Source organism: Arabidopsis thaliana, chromosome 2, assembly GCF_000001735.4.
Source record: "Arabidopsis thaliana chromosome 2, partial sequence".
NCBI classification, from domain to species: Eukaryota; Viridiplantae; Streptophyta; class Magnoliopsida; order Brassicales; family Brassicaceae; genus Arabidopsis; species Arabidopsis thaliana.
The window spans coordinates 19,399,567-19,418,422 of NC_003071.7; the positions used below are offsets into that span (position 1 = coordinate 19,399,567).

Below are 18,856 nucleotides of genomic sequence, written 5' to 3' on the forward strand. Positions count from 1 at the left end.
GGATGGCTGCAGAAAAGGAGGATTATTCATGTATGGTGGATCTCTTTAGGAAGGGCTGGTCAATTAGTGTTATTTAGTTGAGGAGATTGATCACGAGGACCAGAGCGAAGAGCAAGACGCTATCAGCTGGACTGAAGCTCATACTTGAGATTATCAGAAACATTGTTATATAGAGTTGCCAAACAGAGGTTTTAAAAGAACACACTTTGAGTAATGCAAGATTCTTTCATTGAACATAAACAAAGCAAAGTATCCATCATAATTTAAGACGAGGGTAAATCATAGTGGTCTTGTGACTAAGACATTCTTCTCTGAGTGATTTGATCCTCTAGTCGAAGCAAAGAGAGTGATTTTCTTCACTTCCGGTTCTTGCTCTCGTTCTTTTCCCGCTCTCTCTTCTTGTAAAGCTTCTCGAGGGCTCGTTTTGCTTCACAGTTGGGGAAGTTGGAAAGATCATAGTAATGCTGAGCAACATCGACTAACCTATATACAAGCAAAGATATTCGGTTTTTAATCCATCGGATGTTGATAAACAAGAGATAACAGGAACCAGAGATGGAAACTAACCATTCACCGCGGATATCTGTAACAGTGCGTATGAAATTCCGAGTAGTCAAGACATATTCATTGTAAATCACCCACTCTGGTTTGTGATCCAGGCAATTAGATGGATGCAAGTGAACCACCTGCCACCAGAATTTACAGGCAACCCGTCAGATGTAAGCTATAAGGATCTCTTTATAATCGGGAAATCAAAATCTGTAACAGAATGCAAAAAACAAGACATACTTGGTTATCTTTGACGGTCAAGTAATGGCCAGTGCGTTCTAGGTGAGCCACCTGCATAAAATAACCAGCAAGCATGGCCTTTCTTATGTTGACATAGTAGTCGCGGCTGTTGAAATCCGTGCTGCACATCTTCAGATTAAACCTCGACATTATCCGCACTAGCTGCTGTCTGACATTGTCTGCAGATTTCATTGCTCTGTTGTTGACAAAGTTCTCGAAACACCAGTTTGGGTCTTCATCTATGAGAATTTCAAGTGAGCAGGGTTGGTGAGGTAAATTCATTTGTCTTAAGCAGCTATAAGAGAAAAGTTGCAGATAGAGAAAAAATAACTCACTGTTTTGCTTGTAGGCGTGGTACACGTTTAGCAACGTCAGGTGATCTCCATCAATGTGTCCAAACCTAGCTTTAGCTTCATCTGCTGCTTTTTGAGCCTCTCTAGGCCGGACAAAGCAATTCGGTACTAGAGAAAGAATTGTTTTTATAACAGAATATGCCCATGGAAGAGGTCAGCAGATGCATAGAGGCGAGAGACGATACCATTTGCTTGTGAGAATACTGAGAAACTGCAACTAGATGCATCAGGTTTTACTTAGAACTCCCCAACCATGGACATGGAGACCCCAAACTAGTGACTAGTGAGCTGCTTATGACAACCTAACTCTAAGATTAAAATTGAATGGCAAACACAGACACTAGTGAATTTTAAGAAGACACATGGGATGCAGTAGATGTTCATGTGTATGACATACTTATAGATGCGTTCACATACACACAGACTTATTTCCGTAAATTCAAGTGAAGTGAAACATAGTACGCTCAAGTAAACCGACATCTATAATGAACTTTGGAGAAGACAAACCATACTTACGAGTAGAAGATGTACCTGATAACATTGCAGAAACCGAGAGAATCTCATTGGAACAGTTGAATTCAGGACTGACTATGAGCATCTTTGACATTTGTGGATCCAAGGGAAATTCACTCATTATTTCACCCGTCTTTGTCAAGTTACCTTCATCATCAAGTGCTCCCAAATAATTCAGAACCTCTAATGCCCGCATCAGTGTCTCAGGAGCAGGAGGATCCATGAAATCAAAGTGCACCAAGTCATCAATGCCAAGTTTTTTCAATGTCAGGACTGTATTTGCAAGGTTTGATCTCAATATCTCAGGATATGTCTGTGGCTGCAGGTCATTGTTGAAACTCTTCTCTGTGTAGAGCCTAAAACATTTTCCAGGGCGAGTTCTACCAGCACGACCTGATCTCTGGTGAGCACTTGCCTTTGATATTGGGGACACCAACAATGACTCAACTCGAATCCGTGGGTTGTAGACTTTCTGCTTAGCAAAACCAGGGTCAATAACATAAACAATCCCATCAATGGTTAGAGAGGTTTCAGCAATGTTGGTTGAGACAACAATCTTTCGTCCAGCAGGACCACCTTCTGTTAACGGCACTGGAGCAGGGTCGAAAATCTTCTGCTGCATCGCAGGTGGAAGAGTAGAATACAAAGGCACAACTTTGACAGGACCCACTTGATCTCCAAGATTGCTGACCTCTTTATTGATTTTACGGCAAGCATCTTCTATTTCCTCCTCTCCAGTTAAGAAAACAAGAATATCTCCAGGTGGCTCGCACATGTGTATCTGAACAACAGTCCTTATAGCAGCCTCGAGATAATCCCTCTCAGGTTCCTGTGTATAGAAGATCTCAACAGGATGAAGCCTACCAGGGACTTTCATAAGAGGAGCACCGCTAAAATATTCCTGAAACTTTTCAGCTTCTAAAGTTGCACTCATGACAACTAGCTTAAGATCAGGCCTATTCCTCAAGACCTCTTTGAGAAGACCAAAGAGCACATCCGTGGCTAGAGTCCTTTCATGAGCTTCATCGAGAATAATAACTTTGTATCTCTCTAAAAGCGGATCCGCCATTGCCTCTCTCAAAAGCATACCATCAGTCAAATACCTGTAATAACAGGAGAGAAAGGTTATGATCAGAACAGAAACGTTATAAAGCTGAGAAGCCAAAGAAAGAAGAACAAAAACACTCACTTAAGCATAGTACGAGAGCTAGTACAATCCTCAAAACGAATACTGTAACCAACTTCTTCACCAATGGAGACATCCATTTCATCAGCAACACGACGAGACACAGACATTGCAGCAACTCTACGAGGCTGGGTACATCCAACCAACCATTTCCTTCCCTTATCGGAGTTGTCAGCCACCACAGCATCTAATACAAACTGTGGAATCTGTAGAATACAATGAAATGTTATGTTGGATCACACTAAACACTAATTCCAAAATCGAAATTGAAAGCTTGAGCTACCTGTGTAGTTTTACCACTACCAGTTTCACCGACGAGTATGAGAGTTTGATTAGAGTTCAAAGTATTGAGAAAGTCATCTTTCTGGAGCCAAACGGGAAGATCTCTCCTCTTCTCCAGAATCTCGAAATACCTCTGAGAATAAGCCTTTCCGTTCCATTTGTTGATCAGATTGCTTCCACCACCAGCCGCCGCCGCAAGTCCGAGACCATTGGATTTGGTGTTCTTCGACGAAAGAGAAGGATCTTCCATAACATCGAACAAACTAACCTTCCGTTTTCTCTCTGTACCCATTACGAACGAACAAAACGAGAGACAGATAGATTTTAGGCTCAACGATAAGCAGCGGCGCGAGGACTTTTCAGGTTAACCCCTTTTGTCTCTTTTGATATTTGTTTTAGGCACCAAGGCCCGTTAAGTTCCCTTGTGGGCCGACCTATGTATGTAAAGCCCATGTTTCTCTGAATATATTTTTCTGACTCTCTCATTCTTTTTTTGTTTGTTAAAAAGTAAAAACACTAGCATTTTGATTATTGATCACAAAGAACCTCTCCAGCCTCCTCTTACTTTGACAAGGATGGATATGGTACAATAGAAAGAGAAAAAAACACTTACACCACTTAAACAAAATACAACAAAAAAAAAAAAGTGGACTGACGCAAATAGAATTAAGGGTATCCTTAAGCATTGCATTTGCAATACGAAGTGCATAGAAAGCATTTGAGACTGCGAATTTGATCGTCACTTAATTCGAAATTTACTACCCCAAGGTTGAGTTTGACATCAGGGTTTGAATACCTTCATTGACTTCTTCTTCTTTAGTAGCTATTGTCGTTTTGATTCAAAACTGCTAAGGTAAAATAAGTATTTCTTCAATGATATTGTTACGGCTTGAGAGTCTTTTGGATCTAACAAATGTATATTGAAAGTGGAATAAACTTGGAGACATGATGAGCAAAATTGTTAGTTGTTTTCTTTGATACAATGGGTCTCTTAAGTTTGTCTTTTAGTCATTTACTTTTAAGCCATCGAGAGTTTTGGTACGTTTGCTTTCGGTTGCATTCGTGGCTTTGTTTGGGACAATGATTATGTACCTTCTTCGGTTAGGGATTATCACTCACCGTAAAGGTCAATACAAACATACTAAAGCCAATGGCGTTGCTATGCACTCACTAGACAAAAAGACAAAAAAGTGATATTACCTCATAAGATTGTTTTTCCTTCCTTGTTCTGTTATGTAGAACATTTTCTCACACACACATGGCTACAAAAGTAACAAAAAGAAAAAGGAAACAAAAAAAGTTTATTTGCATGGTAACTTGTTTCTCTACTTTATTCTCACAAGGCCACAAGTCTATGCCCTTTGGGGATGACACAAAGCTATGATTGGTATTTGCTCTGTTTCACAACCATTTTAACCAAACCCTTTTTAAAAGAAGACTAAAATTAGTGAAGAGAGTGACAAATTTTTCTCCTTTGTTTTGAATTTTTTTTTTTAAATAATTGAAAATAGCTAACAACAATAACACAGTGCATACGTCTTTATTCTTCACCGCAGTGTAATCATGAAACAGCAACAAGAACAAAAGGGGTAAATAAAGTTTTAAAAATAAATAAGAGAAATCATGAAGGGTCGATAGAAACATAGAGAAGAGTAGGTAGAAGTAGTTGGGTTTATGCTTCCAGTTTCGCATTAATTTCCTCTTTAGTTATCTCGCTTAATTAATCTTGTTGATTACTATGAAACTAGTTAATTTTTCCAGATTCCAAGACATATATCGAAGCGAAACAAACAAAAAACAATTAACTGACTGTGTATTTGACTAGAGAGAGATTGATTAACCTGAAACCCTAGAAGGCTACTATATTAGAATCATAGATCAAATAAGTTTTCAATTAAAAAAAAAAACACGAACTACAAAGCCTAGCTTTGACATAGTGTTCATGCAAAGCCCATAACAAATTTTAAAAGACGACCATTGTTGTAAATCGCCTACGATCAGTAATTTACAAAACGACAAATTATTATTATGCGATTAAGAAGTTTTTGCCAATCCTAATATTTACAAAATCATGTTTACTAGTCCACATATTTTTTTTAAGAATCTGGTGCATTTTTGTGTTATAAATTATAAGTTCACACATTTATAATATAAGTTCACAGTAAATAAAAATTACATTTATAGTGATTCAATGGTGAAAATCACAAGTACTTTCTCGGCTTGGTACAATCATCATTACCTTACGATTTCAGAACCATAAGAAAACATCTTCTTCATCAGAACAAAAGATCCGTTTCTTTTAGACAATTATACAAAAAAAAACTAGATTAAAACTATAAGACTATATATATACTACTACTCTTCCTTCAACATATGAGACGGAACAACATCTTGCAGAAGTCCATTATCTTTAACCAAAACTCGACTCTTCTTCACACGATTATCATCACCATACTCATTAGCGTGGCTATTAAGGTACTCGTTGACTCCTCCAAAACAAGACATGAGTTCTTGTTGCTGCTGTTGGTGATGGTATTGGACAAGCTGTTGGAACTGAGGAGAGATTAACGTGGAGCCATCAATAGGAAACCCAAAGCAACCATTACCGAGACTCGAAGCAGCTCCTGACGATCCGAAGAAACCTCCAGTGGAAATAGGACGAGACGTGAGTGGACTAATGTGAGTGTGTTGACCTTCGTAGGTTGTAACCACAGTGCTTGGATCTCTGAATGATCTCTCCACTCTCTTCTTCACGTTACATGAAGCCGTTGTGCAACGGTAGTAACTCCTGCAAACGAAACACCATTTACACAAAATCAACTTTGGTTCACAATTAAGTCTTTCTTTGGACACTGTAAACAGTAGTAAATTTAATTAGTAAACACTAACACCCAAACATTAAGAAACAATGGGACAGTGCTAGATCCAACAAATTAACATAGTGCATGTACCCAAGAGCAAATCAAAAAAGAAGAAACAAAACAACAAGGAAAAAGATTTGATTTTTCTTCTTGTTGTTGTAAAACTATGGTCAAAGGATATGGATATATTTGCTGATACCTGGGAAAAGGACTGTTTTTGACAGCTTTTTGACCATATTTTCGCCAGCGATAACCATCTTCGAGATGATCAACTTCACTCTTTGTCATGAATGCGACTCTTGCCTCTCTCTGTCTCTTCTGATTATTCTTCTTTGCTTTCAACCTGTTCATTAAAAATGCTTTCTTTAGGATACTTCTTTTTTTTTTTGTCTCTGAGACTTTTTATCGAACAGCTTCTGGACTCAACAAAAAAAAAAGTGAGAAATTTTAAGAACTCACTGTTTCTTAGTATGACTCTTCTCTTGTTGATCTTCACCTCCTTCTTCTTCATTGTCTTCTGTTTTCGGTTTCTCTTCATTTAGAGCCTCGCTTGAAGCAGACGAAATCGATGACGAGTTAGGAGTCGCCGGTGGGTTTATCAACAAATGATCCGAACACAAAGACTCCACCTTTGACGTCACTAATTGCTCTGACGGTGGAGCTTGAATGATACTTGAAGACAGCTTCGCCGATGGTTGCGTTTGCGTTTGCGGTTGAGACGTTTGGAGAAGGAAGGAATGAGGAGAAACAGTAGCAAAGTCTTGATGCTGCTGAGAACTTAATAACTCCATGAACCCTAAAGAATGCCTCTCCGCCGCCGCTAAATCTCCGAAATCCCAAACGCTTTGTGACGACGGGTAGTAAAAACTCGTCTTTGAGAAATCTGTAAACTCCATTGTTGTTCTTCTTCTTCTCTCGCTGAGCTTTACCGGAAACAATCTATCAAATGGCTTTAAAAACAGAGAAATCGCATCAAAACAGAGATCGAACACAAAGCAAATGTCAAAATCAAAAATACAAAAAGATCAATCCTTGTAAAGAAAGAGTTTTTAGGGTTCAAAGAGGAGAGATAGAGAGAGAAGAAAGATGAAATGTATGGCGTAAGAGAGGAAAGAGATAATAATGACTCAAGGATTTGATATTTGTCACCGCACTGTGTTAAATGGTGGTCCTTGATTTTTTTTTATTGACCGGCAATAGCAGGTTAAATATACAGTACGGATGGTTACAGACTTCCAGTAACCGGTTATATCACACGAAGGTTTTTTCAAAATACTGTAGTCATTGGTCAACGCGTAAGTCAGAGAAGACAGTGAACGCTTTCATACGTCCGGTTTTTGACTGGTTTAGTTAAACCGGTTTTTAGAGCTAGTGTGAAAGAAGAACGAAAATAAATAGTTGTTGGCTCAAATAAAGAAATTAAAATACAATAAAAAGGCTCTTGGTGTTGGTTCGTGTGCATGGGAATCCTCTTTTTAGTTTTTATTAATGTGAACACAAAAATTTGTTCATCTTTAAACAAAAAAAGAGACTTGTCCTTATTGTTTCCTAAATTGTTTCAATATATAGACTCAAGCCATGAGTCATGTGTGGGCGGTGAGACCGTTGTCCGTGAATCGTGATCAAGAATCATTTTTATGTCGAAATTTCGTAGTATTAATGTTTCGTTGTTATTAGACAAAATAATCAGTAGTAAATTTGTAAAGCGAAAAGAAAAATGTGATCGACACTACTTTTGATCAGGAAAGAAGCACGTATGAATCTAAAATCTTCGACGTTTTTATGAAAATAAATAATTTAAAGTGGTGGAGAATTAACATATATTAGTATCATATTTATATCGAAAAGGCCGAATTTAATGGACCGTGTTCACATCTTCTTTTTGTCTTTTGGAATGTTATTATGCGAAGAAAAATATCTGATAAAAAGCCTGCACCGCAGGTCTAATATTCTTCTTCTTCTTTCTGTTGGTGCTTGTGAACGAAGTAATACTTTAGTTTTTAATAATTAAGCGAAAGGAAAATTTGTCCAAAGAACGCAGAAAACTTGTAAAACTCTGGTTACAAAGCTATGACATATACATGTGTGTTGATTGTGTATATTTTTGTATTGAAATACGTGGAAACATATAGCAAGGTTATGATAATATTTAGTTCAGTTTGGGGCCACGAACATGTATACGTTGCAGGTTGCATATCACAAACTGTCTACTGTTAAATTTTATTCAATCAAACAAATCGGTTTCTCACATACTTACTACTAGGTAATACACAATATTCTTTCTACTTTCCTAATTACGTTAAGATTAGTGTTTTTTATACATTCGTAGCACCAATTATTGATGTAGGCGGATATACTATATAATTTGATAAATAAGATTATAGTACTACTCCATATGTTTAAAGGTTAGTGGACCCAAAGAAAATCGGAATAGATCAAAGTGAAGGGCCCGGATTAGTATAACTCCTGCATGCCTCATGGATCTTTTTTATAAACAGCGGTGATCCCGATGACTAAAGAAGAAAAGCTAAAGGTTAAACAAAGTCAAGATTTGAATTTCTCTTTTTGTTCTTTTTTTACCGATTTTCCTATATATAATTTGCTTTATCCTTTTTGAATTTGTTTACCTCGGCTTTGCGAAAACTAAATTTGTTTTTGATTTTGCGAAACAAAAAATAAGGAAAGAAGAAGCATGCACGTGTGGTGTACAAGAGTGAGTGGTGACCCACTCTCGTATAATTTGCTTGCAAACTTAGCTCTCCTTTTGCATGCTTCCATGATTTTGTTTCCCCCCTTTTTTTAGTAACCTATTTTAATTTAATTTTCTTCGACCGTATTTCATAATAATGTTTCAAGTTTACAGATATTACTAGTTACTACGACCTGACTATTATAGGATCAGTCCTAGTCAAAACATTTTTGGTTGTTTTTTTCGCCTAGTTTATTTCTTAATTTTGAAATTGGATAATAAAGAAAAGCGTCTCAATCAAAGGTCGGCCAAAAGACGCGCGGCTCGGTGTTGGCGTTGGTTTGCGGACGGGCATCAATGGTGGCGTATGTTTCTCTCTACGGACGTCTTTGTGCAAATATATTCTACACGTGTCCTCTTTTTGTCGGCTTATGGGTCCCATTAACTAAACTGTCCACGTGGCACTATCTCAAATTCAATGGCCCACGCTTCATCCTTCGTTACTCCCTCCTTCCCTTGCTGCCGTTAGATCGCGCGAGCAAGAAAGAAGCAAGTACATTAAAAAAAATAATTAATAATTAATAATTTTCTGTATACCACCAATATATTAACTAAATTGTCCCAATTCATCAAACAAACTTCACTATTTTTCTAAAGATGGATGAAAATTAATCAGAGGTCTTTTGAGATTTGATGGTTCAGTTCAGTCGTGAAATTACATTACTTAAAGAAAACTAGATTCAAAACAAAATAAATAGGTGTTAGAAAAGGTAGATTCGTATCACCGAACGATACAGAAAAAAAAAATATTATTCCACCAAAAAAAAAGAAAAAAATATATTAAATTTTTGACTACCCTAGGGTTGCTTCTTGGATACGTCTAGGATCTCAATAGCATAGTGGATTTTTTTTTTAAAGGAGAAACAAAATTATTTTATTTTTTAAAAAAGCGAGAAATCAGGATAATCAATGGTTAGAATAATAATAATTTCACTCCGGTCACGAGTCACAGGGTTCCGAGTCACCAGTCTTCCACTATATCACGTAATCCCGCGACGGTACTCAAAACATTTCAGTATTTTAGAGTATTGGGATATACAATAACATATCATATACAGTAAGTCAAATCTTCGAATTTTGAATTATAAAAGCCCATCAACCAACACTTTTTATATGAAAAAAACAATAGAACAAATAGAGACGATGTATAATACTCTAGTCATACCTAAGTCTTACTCATATTCATAGAACATCAGAATGTATTAGACTAAGTGACTATAGATATATAGTTTGAATTGCATGTGGATTCGTTTAATTGGTTGAGTTAGGTGATTAATTTGGACCATTTAAAAAGATAGAGAGTGTTCCCTAACAAGAGAAAACCTTCTAGAGGAGTTGACAAGGCATGAATCAAGGGATAATATTCACGTTGCTTCTTTCTTGGATACTTATGTCTCGTGATTAATTCACAAGTAGCAATCAATTCCCTAATTAAATGCCTTTTTGTTATTTTAATTGGAAAAAAAATCACTCAAACGCCACTCGTATCGCATGTGTTGACCCACTTAAGATTTCTTTCGCAATTCTAAAATGTTGTGTGGAAGAGTTAAAAACAAAATCGTTAAATAATAACCGTTGCGTTGGTATTTGCACATGGGTAAGTCAAAGTAAACGCATTTTGGGATCTTATTTTATTTATTAATCGCCGCATCAAACATAATACCGATTAATATAAATCCCTCCGATGGTAGCTAGTCATTAACTTATAGTCATTAATATCATTTACTAATATCTCTACATATAAATTTTTGTCTTCTACATATCGGACAACGATCCAGTTTAGTTTGATATTTTTTCTTATATGTAAAAAGGTTCAACGAATTTGAAATGTGTGGTAGCACTTATCCTCCTCCTAAATCGATTCCTACCTCTCTAATACGGTTAAAAAAAAAAAAAAGACAATAGCTAACCGAAATTTTGGATCATATTGTACATAGAAGTGAAACGAAGTCGCAAGGCAAATATTAATAGATATTTTCGGATTTAAATGTCGGTATAATCAAAATTTATAGGAATTACATACGAAAGTAATGAAGGATCACCGAAAACATTTTCTAAAATAAAATAACCGCAATGTAAACCATGAGTTAGTGTACAGATAACATGTTATAGCTAAACTATATGATAAAAAAAACTATATGCTTAATTTTATTAAGCAAGTAAACAAAATATCACATAATTATGTTTTGGAAGAATCGGAAACCATATATGTTTGAGTAATCAAATGAGCCCGTTTATAAGCCCATTTAAAGACTTTACTTGCCATCTCTACACGGTGTTAAAGAATAAATGTGTAGTGCCATGTTAATATTGTTGAACCCCAAATCAACGTCGAGATAATAAAATGTCGGACCATTTCATCACAACCAATTCGTGTCATCTCAAATAAATTAAAGGGCTAAATGATACGTGGCCATCAAACATTTGTATCTGTTATCTATCATTATCACAGAGCGACACTGTAGTCCAACAGCAGGATTTAAAAGCACATAGTGACATAACACAGTTTTACCAATTACTTTGAAAGAATTACAATGAAAAGTAAATTACATCGTTATAATACGTACTATGAAGCTAGTAGTCTTCTCGATAAATTTTCTGCATATCCACTATTGATGCCTAGAACTATTCGAAAATAATCGGTATATTCTTTTTTTTGGTCATCGCAATTTTTAATTTATTTGTAACACCCTAAATGGAGAGCGTAGTAACAACACGTCAACAACAAATAATATGGAAAACACGAATGAAAAAACAAAATATAGCTAACTCACTGTGTTAAATAGTTTAAGGATTAATTTTGATATTTCAAGACTAAAATTCAAGTTCTTTCACTGTAATTTCCAAATCATAGTTTGCAATTATGAACTTTCAAATGAATAGAAATATTGAAACTTTCACAAGTTCGAAGGTGAGCCTGAACTTCGAATTTGGATGCTTCCACTATATGGACTAAAAATTCGGTATTTGAATTCGTGGCCCACGCACTTTCACAGCCCAACGTTAAACATTCTTTTTCAACAGTGTTTTGTCCCTTTATTGGTAAAAAATACCTGTTACCTCCCTACATTTGTATTTTCTCCAACCGACTGAACTTAATTTTATTGATATCATGTTTACAACATAGTTCCTTTACAACCTTTTTAAGAAATGACCCTTTGTTCTTTGCTAATGTAGCACACAAAAACTATTCCCATGGAACAATTATCATGTTTTTTTTGCCGAACCAACAGTCATCTGTTATTTAGATAAGCATATAATACATATATATTTTTGATATTTAATTTTCTGCATAGTCTACAGCAGCAAGATAAACCAAATTCCTTTTCTATATAAGCAACACAAGACAATCACACGAGATAATAAAAAATAAACACGAACAAATAAAAACTAAAAAGAACGTAAAATCCAACAAGATATACAAAAAATATATGAAGGCTTTTAAACACAGTTAGTTTCGGTCAAAACCTGAACCATTGTCTGCATAACTTTCACTTTCATTTCCAAAGCCAAGATATAATCTGCCGTTTGTCTAAAGAGTCCATCTAAACCTTCTGATGTTTTGGTGTTGGGAACAAGCTCTTTTAGCGTCTTCACTCGTCTGTGTATTGCGCGACAAGGTCTTCTAGAAGCTTCTACACTCTTCCTTGGTCGGATCATGATCTTCTTCACAAGTGCCCTTCGAGCCCTTTGTCTTCTCATCAAAACCCAAATTGATTCCTTTCTTTGTCCTTCTAATGTTACACCCATATTATTATTGTAAATGAAAGAATGTTGTGTAGACAAGTGATAACGTTTGCTTACAAGATTAGATGCAAATATATATGAGAGTATGAGACGCCCTTAGTTTATATAGACATACATAGAGGTCAGTGACCTTTATATATAGCTTAAAATGGAGATTACAGCTTCTGAGAAGGTTCTCCTTTTATCTCTCAAAAGAATTGGATGAGAATTTGACAAGTGTCCACAAGGGTGTTTTAAATGTTGTTTTTGATGGATAATTAGGGTTTAGCTTAAATCAGAGGACATGTCATCAAAATACAACTCGATGCACATGCACTCACATGATTATCATCACTACCCAACTCTCTTACATGCTTAATAACACCAACTTTCTTCCCATTCACATCACCTTAAACACCCTGTCTTATTCCTCCTTTGTTGCGCTTTATCCATTTTTTCATTTTATTTTATTTTACTTTCGCAGCCAATTTGTTCTGAGATTAACAAAGTCGGGCGGATTGAAGCAAACCAAAAAAAAAAAGTCAGGCATTAACGAAGAATATAATTATCTTTATGCCATTATCTTTCTAGATTAATTCTTAATCTAATTTATAAGCATGCAATCAGTGTATTAAGACGCTAGCGATTGAAATAGACAGATATATAGGTTGATAAGATGAAAAAGAAAATATTCATATTATGCCGCGCGCGTTAGCAAAAGTCAAAACAACTATCGAAAAATTATCTTATTTTATATTTCTCCCAAAATTTTGGTCTGATTCGTAAACTAATTTAGAAACATACAATATATTAGTGTTTGAGTTTCGCTACAATGTATATAGTTTGAATTGATCACCACTGTCGACGGAGATGATAGATAAAATATGACTATTTGGTTGTCATAATGCTTTTGCTTTTATCAAGTCGTTATATATCTCATTATTTCCAGCTGATATAACCCGGCGCAACTAATTAAGAAATATGAATAACCTAATGATATAACAAAAGCATTTCTAGGTGTTTTATTTTTTTGGACAAAGTAGATAACGATGTTGGATAATGGGATAAGGTCTTAATATAAAAAGACACAAGAACATGCAGTGATCTTCTGTGTTCCTTTGAATTTATGGACTTTCGTATTTAGGATTTTTATTTTAGTGAGTGGATTTGATTGAAGCACCTTAAAAGATTATGTTCTTTCTCGTCATGTGTTTATTTTTAAGAAAAGAAAAAGAAAAGCAGATTCGTGGAGCGATGTTGATCAAACATCCTCGGAGACTATAGATTCAATGTATATCTCCCATCGCCGTCAACACGAAACATTGTACTTACAAATTCTCTTAGACATATATGTACGTCTCTGATAATTGAGATATATAAATTGATCATTAAATGAGAATTAGCTTAACATTCGCATATGATTGATCAGTGTATGTCTATATTTTATAGGTTTCAAGGTAACGTGAAAAGTACCTAACTAATTAAGGTAGGTTTATACATATAATAAGTAGCCATAATGGAGTGTTTAGTGGTCGAAATTGATCGCTTGTTAGCAGCACGTTGTATGTATATTAGCTTAACGTGCATGCACATGTTCTTATATCCTCCCTATTCGTCTAGGCCACCCAACACATCTATATCCCAATTCACAATTTTTTATATATATTTTTTATTACCAGAAAATTATTAATGTTTCGGAAATTATGATCGAGTAATTATCTTATGTATAATTTTTACGAAATTTCCTTTGTTAATATCATAATAGTTGTTTTAACCAGAAAATGGTATATATATCAGAAAGAAGTAAAACAATAAGAAGACCATATCAGCAGAATCTATTATATGTTGAATGTTCTGTCTTCCAATAAATGATACAAAAATAAATCTTAAACTAGGATTTAATCCGTGGTACACCACGGGACAAATATTTTTTATATATATATATATAATAATATGAATTTTACGGTTTTAGTTTAGTATTAAAGTTATATAATTTTATATTAATATTGTAACTAAAAAAATTGGTGATGATAAAATAATAAAATAAATATTTAACATGTGTTATATCAATCCAAACCCGTCCTGCTATTCATATCAATCTAAATCCGTCCCGCTATATTTTTTGTCTCATGATTTTTTAATTTTTTATAAGTTTAAATATTAGTTGTTGAATTAGTTATGATTGTGATTTTATACCGAAAAAGTTATGGACTTTTAATTTCATGGAATATTCAAACCAAGATAAGGAATGTTTTTAGGTGCACATATAATTGGGTTTGCTCATTTTACGGGATTGTAAATGTATTTTGGTTTGTTTCACAATGTTTGTTTTAATTGATTGCCGATATTTAATAGAAATAATTTAAATAGTTCAAATTTTGGTTGTTTTAAGATTTAGTGAATATTGTAGGTGAGATAAGGAGAAGATAATTTATCGTGTTTTGCGTGACATATGGGATTACCATATATTTCGAATATTTTTGGTTTGTTACACAATTAATTGCCTTAAAAAAATACAAACTATTAATTAAAAAAAATTAAATAATTAAAATCCAGTGACAACCATTGTAAATAAATCCCAACTCCATGATTTATTTCACAAAATGGATGCAAAAATGTATATATAGATTTAGAAATAAAAAAATGGATCAAATAAAAAACTCAAAATTTTATGATAAAAAAAACTAAAAGATCAACCAATATTAAGAAAATATATTTAGTAATAATACTATACTATAATATATAGCTATGATAGTTTAGTTTAATTAACGGCACTGTATTTTAACTATTATTGATTTGGCCCATAATTAAAATACTTATTGGGCTAGAGGCAGGAATTACAGTTGGGGCTAAGCCCATTAATACTAGTGGGTTTAATTTGGCCCTTTAACTTAAATACTGTGATCCATAAACTGATATATGGTTAAACTGTACGACGATACAGATGATTTAGGTCTCTCTTCTTCTTCTTCTTTTTCTTCTTGAGCGCCGGCGAAAAAAGTCTCTGTGAGAAAAAGATACGACGATTGTCATTAGAAGAGTCGTATTACATGTTTTGTGCTTGAATCTAATTCAACAGGCTTTATGTAAGAGATTCTTTAACAATTCCTATAATCTTTGTTGTTGGATTAGATTCACGCACAAACTCGTAATCTGTCTTTTCGATTTTTACCAGATCTGTCTTCGATTTCGAATCGATCTCTTTTGATTTTGGTGATTTTAAGATTTAGATGTTGCTTTAATTTGGGAATCGTAAACAAGATCTACATGTCTACTTTTGGAATCATTCCCTTGCGTTGATGATTTCTATCGTTTTCTATTTCCAAATTTGGTATTACCTATGTTTGGTATGAATCTCGATTCGAGAGCCCGACAAAAAGTTATCACTCTGTTTATTTATGCATATTAAAGTTTTCAAGCACTCATTTCCTAATTGTCTTGCTTAATTATGCTTTCTTAAGACTTTCAAAGACTTTACTTGAGTTACTGGATTTGATTGATGCAAACGACTTGTCCTTAATCCATTTATGTCTGTGTATTAATGTCTGGAATCATATGACAGTTGTTGTTATTGCTTTAGCATTTTCTTACGATCCACTGGTAAAGAGAATCTCTTTCTCATAGTCCTGTTCTACGTTCTTTGTTGGTTTGTTTGTCCGAGAAAGCAGATCAAAATCTTTTGTAAAAATATTGTGACCAAATTAAACTTAAACATCTTTAAGTCACTCTGATTGTGGGGTGTGTCTACTATTAACATTTACTAGGTCAAGATATTTACTTGTATAATTCAAAGATTTTATATCTGATTTCAATTAATTTTCTTATAACAAATACCAAGGAACTCTTACTTATTCAGCCAGGTGGTTTGGGAATACTCAATGGTAGATCAGAATTTTTTCATGTCTTTATGGATTTACTACACTACATGAACAATAATGTTACTAGCGAGAAACGTAAGTTTTTCTTGTAACAAAAGTATAACCAAATATATGAACAAGTAAATAGTTCGTTAATAATAGCATTAATAAACATAAATTCATATTTTAGTGTGGCACAATCTGTAGTTAATTAAGAGTCTTAAAATTACCCTGCCAATAAAACGGTCAAATTACAATAGAATAAAGTGGTAATTAAGAAAAACAAAGTACGTAGCATCGAATCTTCCTCTCTCTGGCTAAACTAATTCAAAGTTTCAACTAGAGAGGAATTAATACGTACAAAGTAATGTATTAATTTGGTTTTAAAAAAATAAGAGTGCTGTGTAGCTTTAAAAGATTTTAAAGCCAAAACTAATAGGTGACTTTAAAAAAAAATAAAAAACAAAGAGTAAAAAAAAAAAGAGTGCTGTGAAAGCTTTAAAAGATTTTAAAGGCAAAAAAATCTTGATTGGCAAAAAAAAACTTTGAAGACTTTTAAAATCTTTCTAAAGTCTTAAATGCTTCTGTCAATCACCCCCGAAATCGTTAAAATATATGTTATTTAGTTTAGGAAGGTAGAATATCAGACCAAATATATTTTGTTTGGTATTTTTTTATAGTCAAATAAAAAAACTCCAAATGTTTAAACTTATTTTTGTTAAAAAATTACATTTAAATTATATATATGGAAATATTTAATGTGAAATATTTAAATATTTATAAGATGATATCATACCACATATGTACATATGGATCAGTGAATGCAAGGTAAACACGCTCGCTCTGTGAACAGTTTAATATATAAACACCTAATTACATTTACTTAGATGTGAATTATAAAAAATCAATTCTATACGATGAAGAGGGTAGCATCTTACAATTACAAAATTGTGTGTATGGTCGTAATGACGTTGTTTGTGTACGGATATTCAGCCGCAGCCGAACAAATAGCTTACACCATAACTGTTGATCTTAACGGTGGCGGAAATTTTACGACCGTCCAAAGTGCAATCGATTCAATCTCTCCTCCCAACCATAATTGGATTCGTGTCTTCACACAAAATGGAATTTACCGGTACTAGCTACTACGATATGATCTTTTGTAACATATATATATTTCATGTATATATTACTTCACTTGTCACTTTTGAAATTTCGAGTAACATACAGTATAACGAAAAGTTTTATTTAAATATGTAAATGATCATTAATGAAAATGTAGGGAGAAAGTAACGATACCAAAAGAAAAAGGATTCATATATTTGCAAGGTAAAGGAATTGAACAAACGGTAATTGAGTACGATGATCATCAAGCCACCGATATCAGCGCAACGTTCACTGCTTTTGCTGATGATATCGTCATCTCCGGTATAACTTTCAAGGTATATATATATATCTATTTGTATGAAGATATGTGTCTTGATTTTCAAAGAAAAAGTAAATAACTAAAAGATTTGAGTAATGAGTCTTAATTAATAAATTTACATCACTTGGAATGGAGAGTAGAACACGTACAATATTGTGCCAAATAACAAACGGGAGATTGTACCGGCGGTGGCGGCGAGGATGCTTGGAGATAGATATGTGGTGACCGATTCTAGTTTCGTCGGACTTCAAGATACTTTATTTGACGGAAAAGGCAGACATTATTACAAGCGATGTATAATTTCTGGCGGGATCGATTTCATATTTGGTTATGGTCAATCACTATTCAAGGTATATATGTTACGAAATTTATGTTAATTTTCTATCACAAGAATTGACCATTATATAATATTTTATGTGTCATATTGATCAAAGGAATGTACATTGAATATGACGCTGGGGATATATGCACCGGATAACCCGTATGGAACGATAACTGCGCATCAAAGGCCGTCACCGTCAGATGAGGGAGGATTTGTGTTCAGTGACTGTACCGTTACGGGAGTCGGGAAAACGTTGTTGGGACGAGCATGGGGATCAAACGCACGTGTCATCTTCGACCGTTCACGATTATCCGACGTCGTTCTTCCTATTGGTTGGGATGCTTGGCGTGCAAAAGGCAACGAGTATGCGTGATCGATCATTTACGTACTGCATTAATTATACTTTGAACTAAACAAGTTCTGTTTAAACCTTGTCGTGTGGTGATGTAGGAGAGACTTAACGTTTGTGGAGGCTGGTTGCACCGGAGCTGGAGCGGACACGTCACAGAGAGTGCCGTGGCTTAAGAAGCTGAGTCTAAGTGAAGTTGATGGATTCGCCAGCGTTTCCTTCATTGACCAAGATGGTTGGATCTCTAGGTTCCCCATTGAGGGTGGGCCTTAACAATTCTATTTGACAAAGTTTGATATTGGGCTAGAAGCCCCATTAAGTAAACCTTTTATTATATTGGAGAAGTAAGAAAACCCATTAAGTAGACCTCTTTATTACATTGGGCTATAAGGCCCATTAATCTCATTAGTTTGAGCAAATACTGTAAATATAGGCCCCTTTTG

The 18,856-nt window shown here is 34.5% G+C and overlaps 4 protein-coding genes, 1 long non-coding RNA gene and 1 other non-coding gene across 6 annotated transcripts; 2 read left to right on the plus strand and 4 right to left on the minus strand.

Annotated features, from left to right (window-relative positions):
* Positions 1–81: 81 nt before the first annotated feature.
* AT2G47250 (RNA helicase family protein) lies at positions 82–3,478 on the minus strand. Its single transcript, NM_130293.4, has 7 exons — positions 3,125–3,478; positions 2,845–3,047; positions 1,674–2,758; positions 1,125–1,250; positions 790–1,028; positions 568–686; positions 82–483 (listed from the first exon to the last, which is right to left on the minus strand). Exons 1-7 carry the CDS (start codon positions 3,413–3,415, stop codon positions 357–359), a joined length of 2,190 nt encoding a protein of 729 aa, NP_182247.1. The 5' UTR covers positions 3,416–3,478; the 3' UTR covers positions 82–356.
* A 1,757-nt stretch (positions 3,479–5,235) lies between these two features.
* On the minus strand, positions 5,236–7,532 carry WRKY23 (WRKY DNA-binding protein 23). The gene is made up of 3 exons (NM_130294.4): positions 6,444–7,532; positions 6,184–6,327; positions 5,236–5,911 (listed from the first exon to the last, which is right to left on the minus strand). Exons 1-3 carry the CDS (start codon positions 6,878–6,880, stop codon positions 5,479–5,481), a joined length of 1,014 nt encoding a protein of 337 aa, NP_182248.1. The 5' UTR covers positions 6,881–7,532; the 3' UTR covers positions 5,236–5,478.
* Positions 7,533–11,863: 4,331 nt separating this feature from the next.
* On the minus strand, positions 11,864–12,762 carry UPB1 (transcription factor UPBEAT protein). Its single transcript, NM_130295.3, has one exon. It carries the CDS (start codon positions 12,481–12,483, stop codon positions 12,175–12,177), a length of 309 nt encoding a protein of 102 aa, NP_566098.1. The 5' UTR covers positions 12,484–12,762; the 3' UTR covers positions 11,864–12,174.
* Positions 12,763–15,485: 2,723 nt separating this feature from the next.
* On the plus strand, positions 15,486–15,620 carry MIR403. Its single transcript, NR_140789.1, has one exon. It is a non-coding gene; the product is annotated as a microRNA ath-MIR403 precursor (primary transcript).
* A 493-nt stretch (positions 15,621–16,113) lies between these two features.
* On the minus strand, positions 16,114–16,337 carry AT2G09845. Its single transcript, NR_140610.1, has one exon. It is a non-coding gene; the product is annotated as an other RNA (long non-coding RNA).
* An 871-nt stretch (positions 16,338–17,208) lies between these two features.
* On the plus strand, positions 17,209–18,817 carry AT2G47280 (Pectin lyase-like superfamily protein). The gene is made up of 5 exons (NM_180140.2): positions 17,209–17,451; positions 17,599–17,758; positions 17,883–18,092; positions 18,177–18,427; positions 18,515–18,817. The coding sequence occupies exons 1-5, from the start codon at positions 17,234–17,236 to the stop codon at positions 18,684–18,686; spliced, it is 1,011 nt and encodes a 336-aa protein (NP_850471.2). The 5' UTR covers positions 17,209–17,233; the 3' UTR covers positions 18,687–18,817.
* Positions 18,818–18,856: the final 39 nt, after the last annotated feature.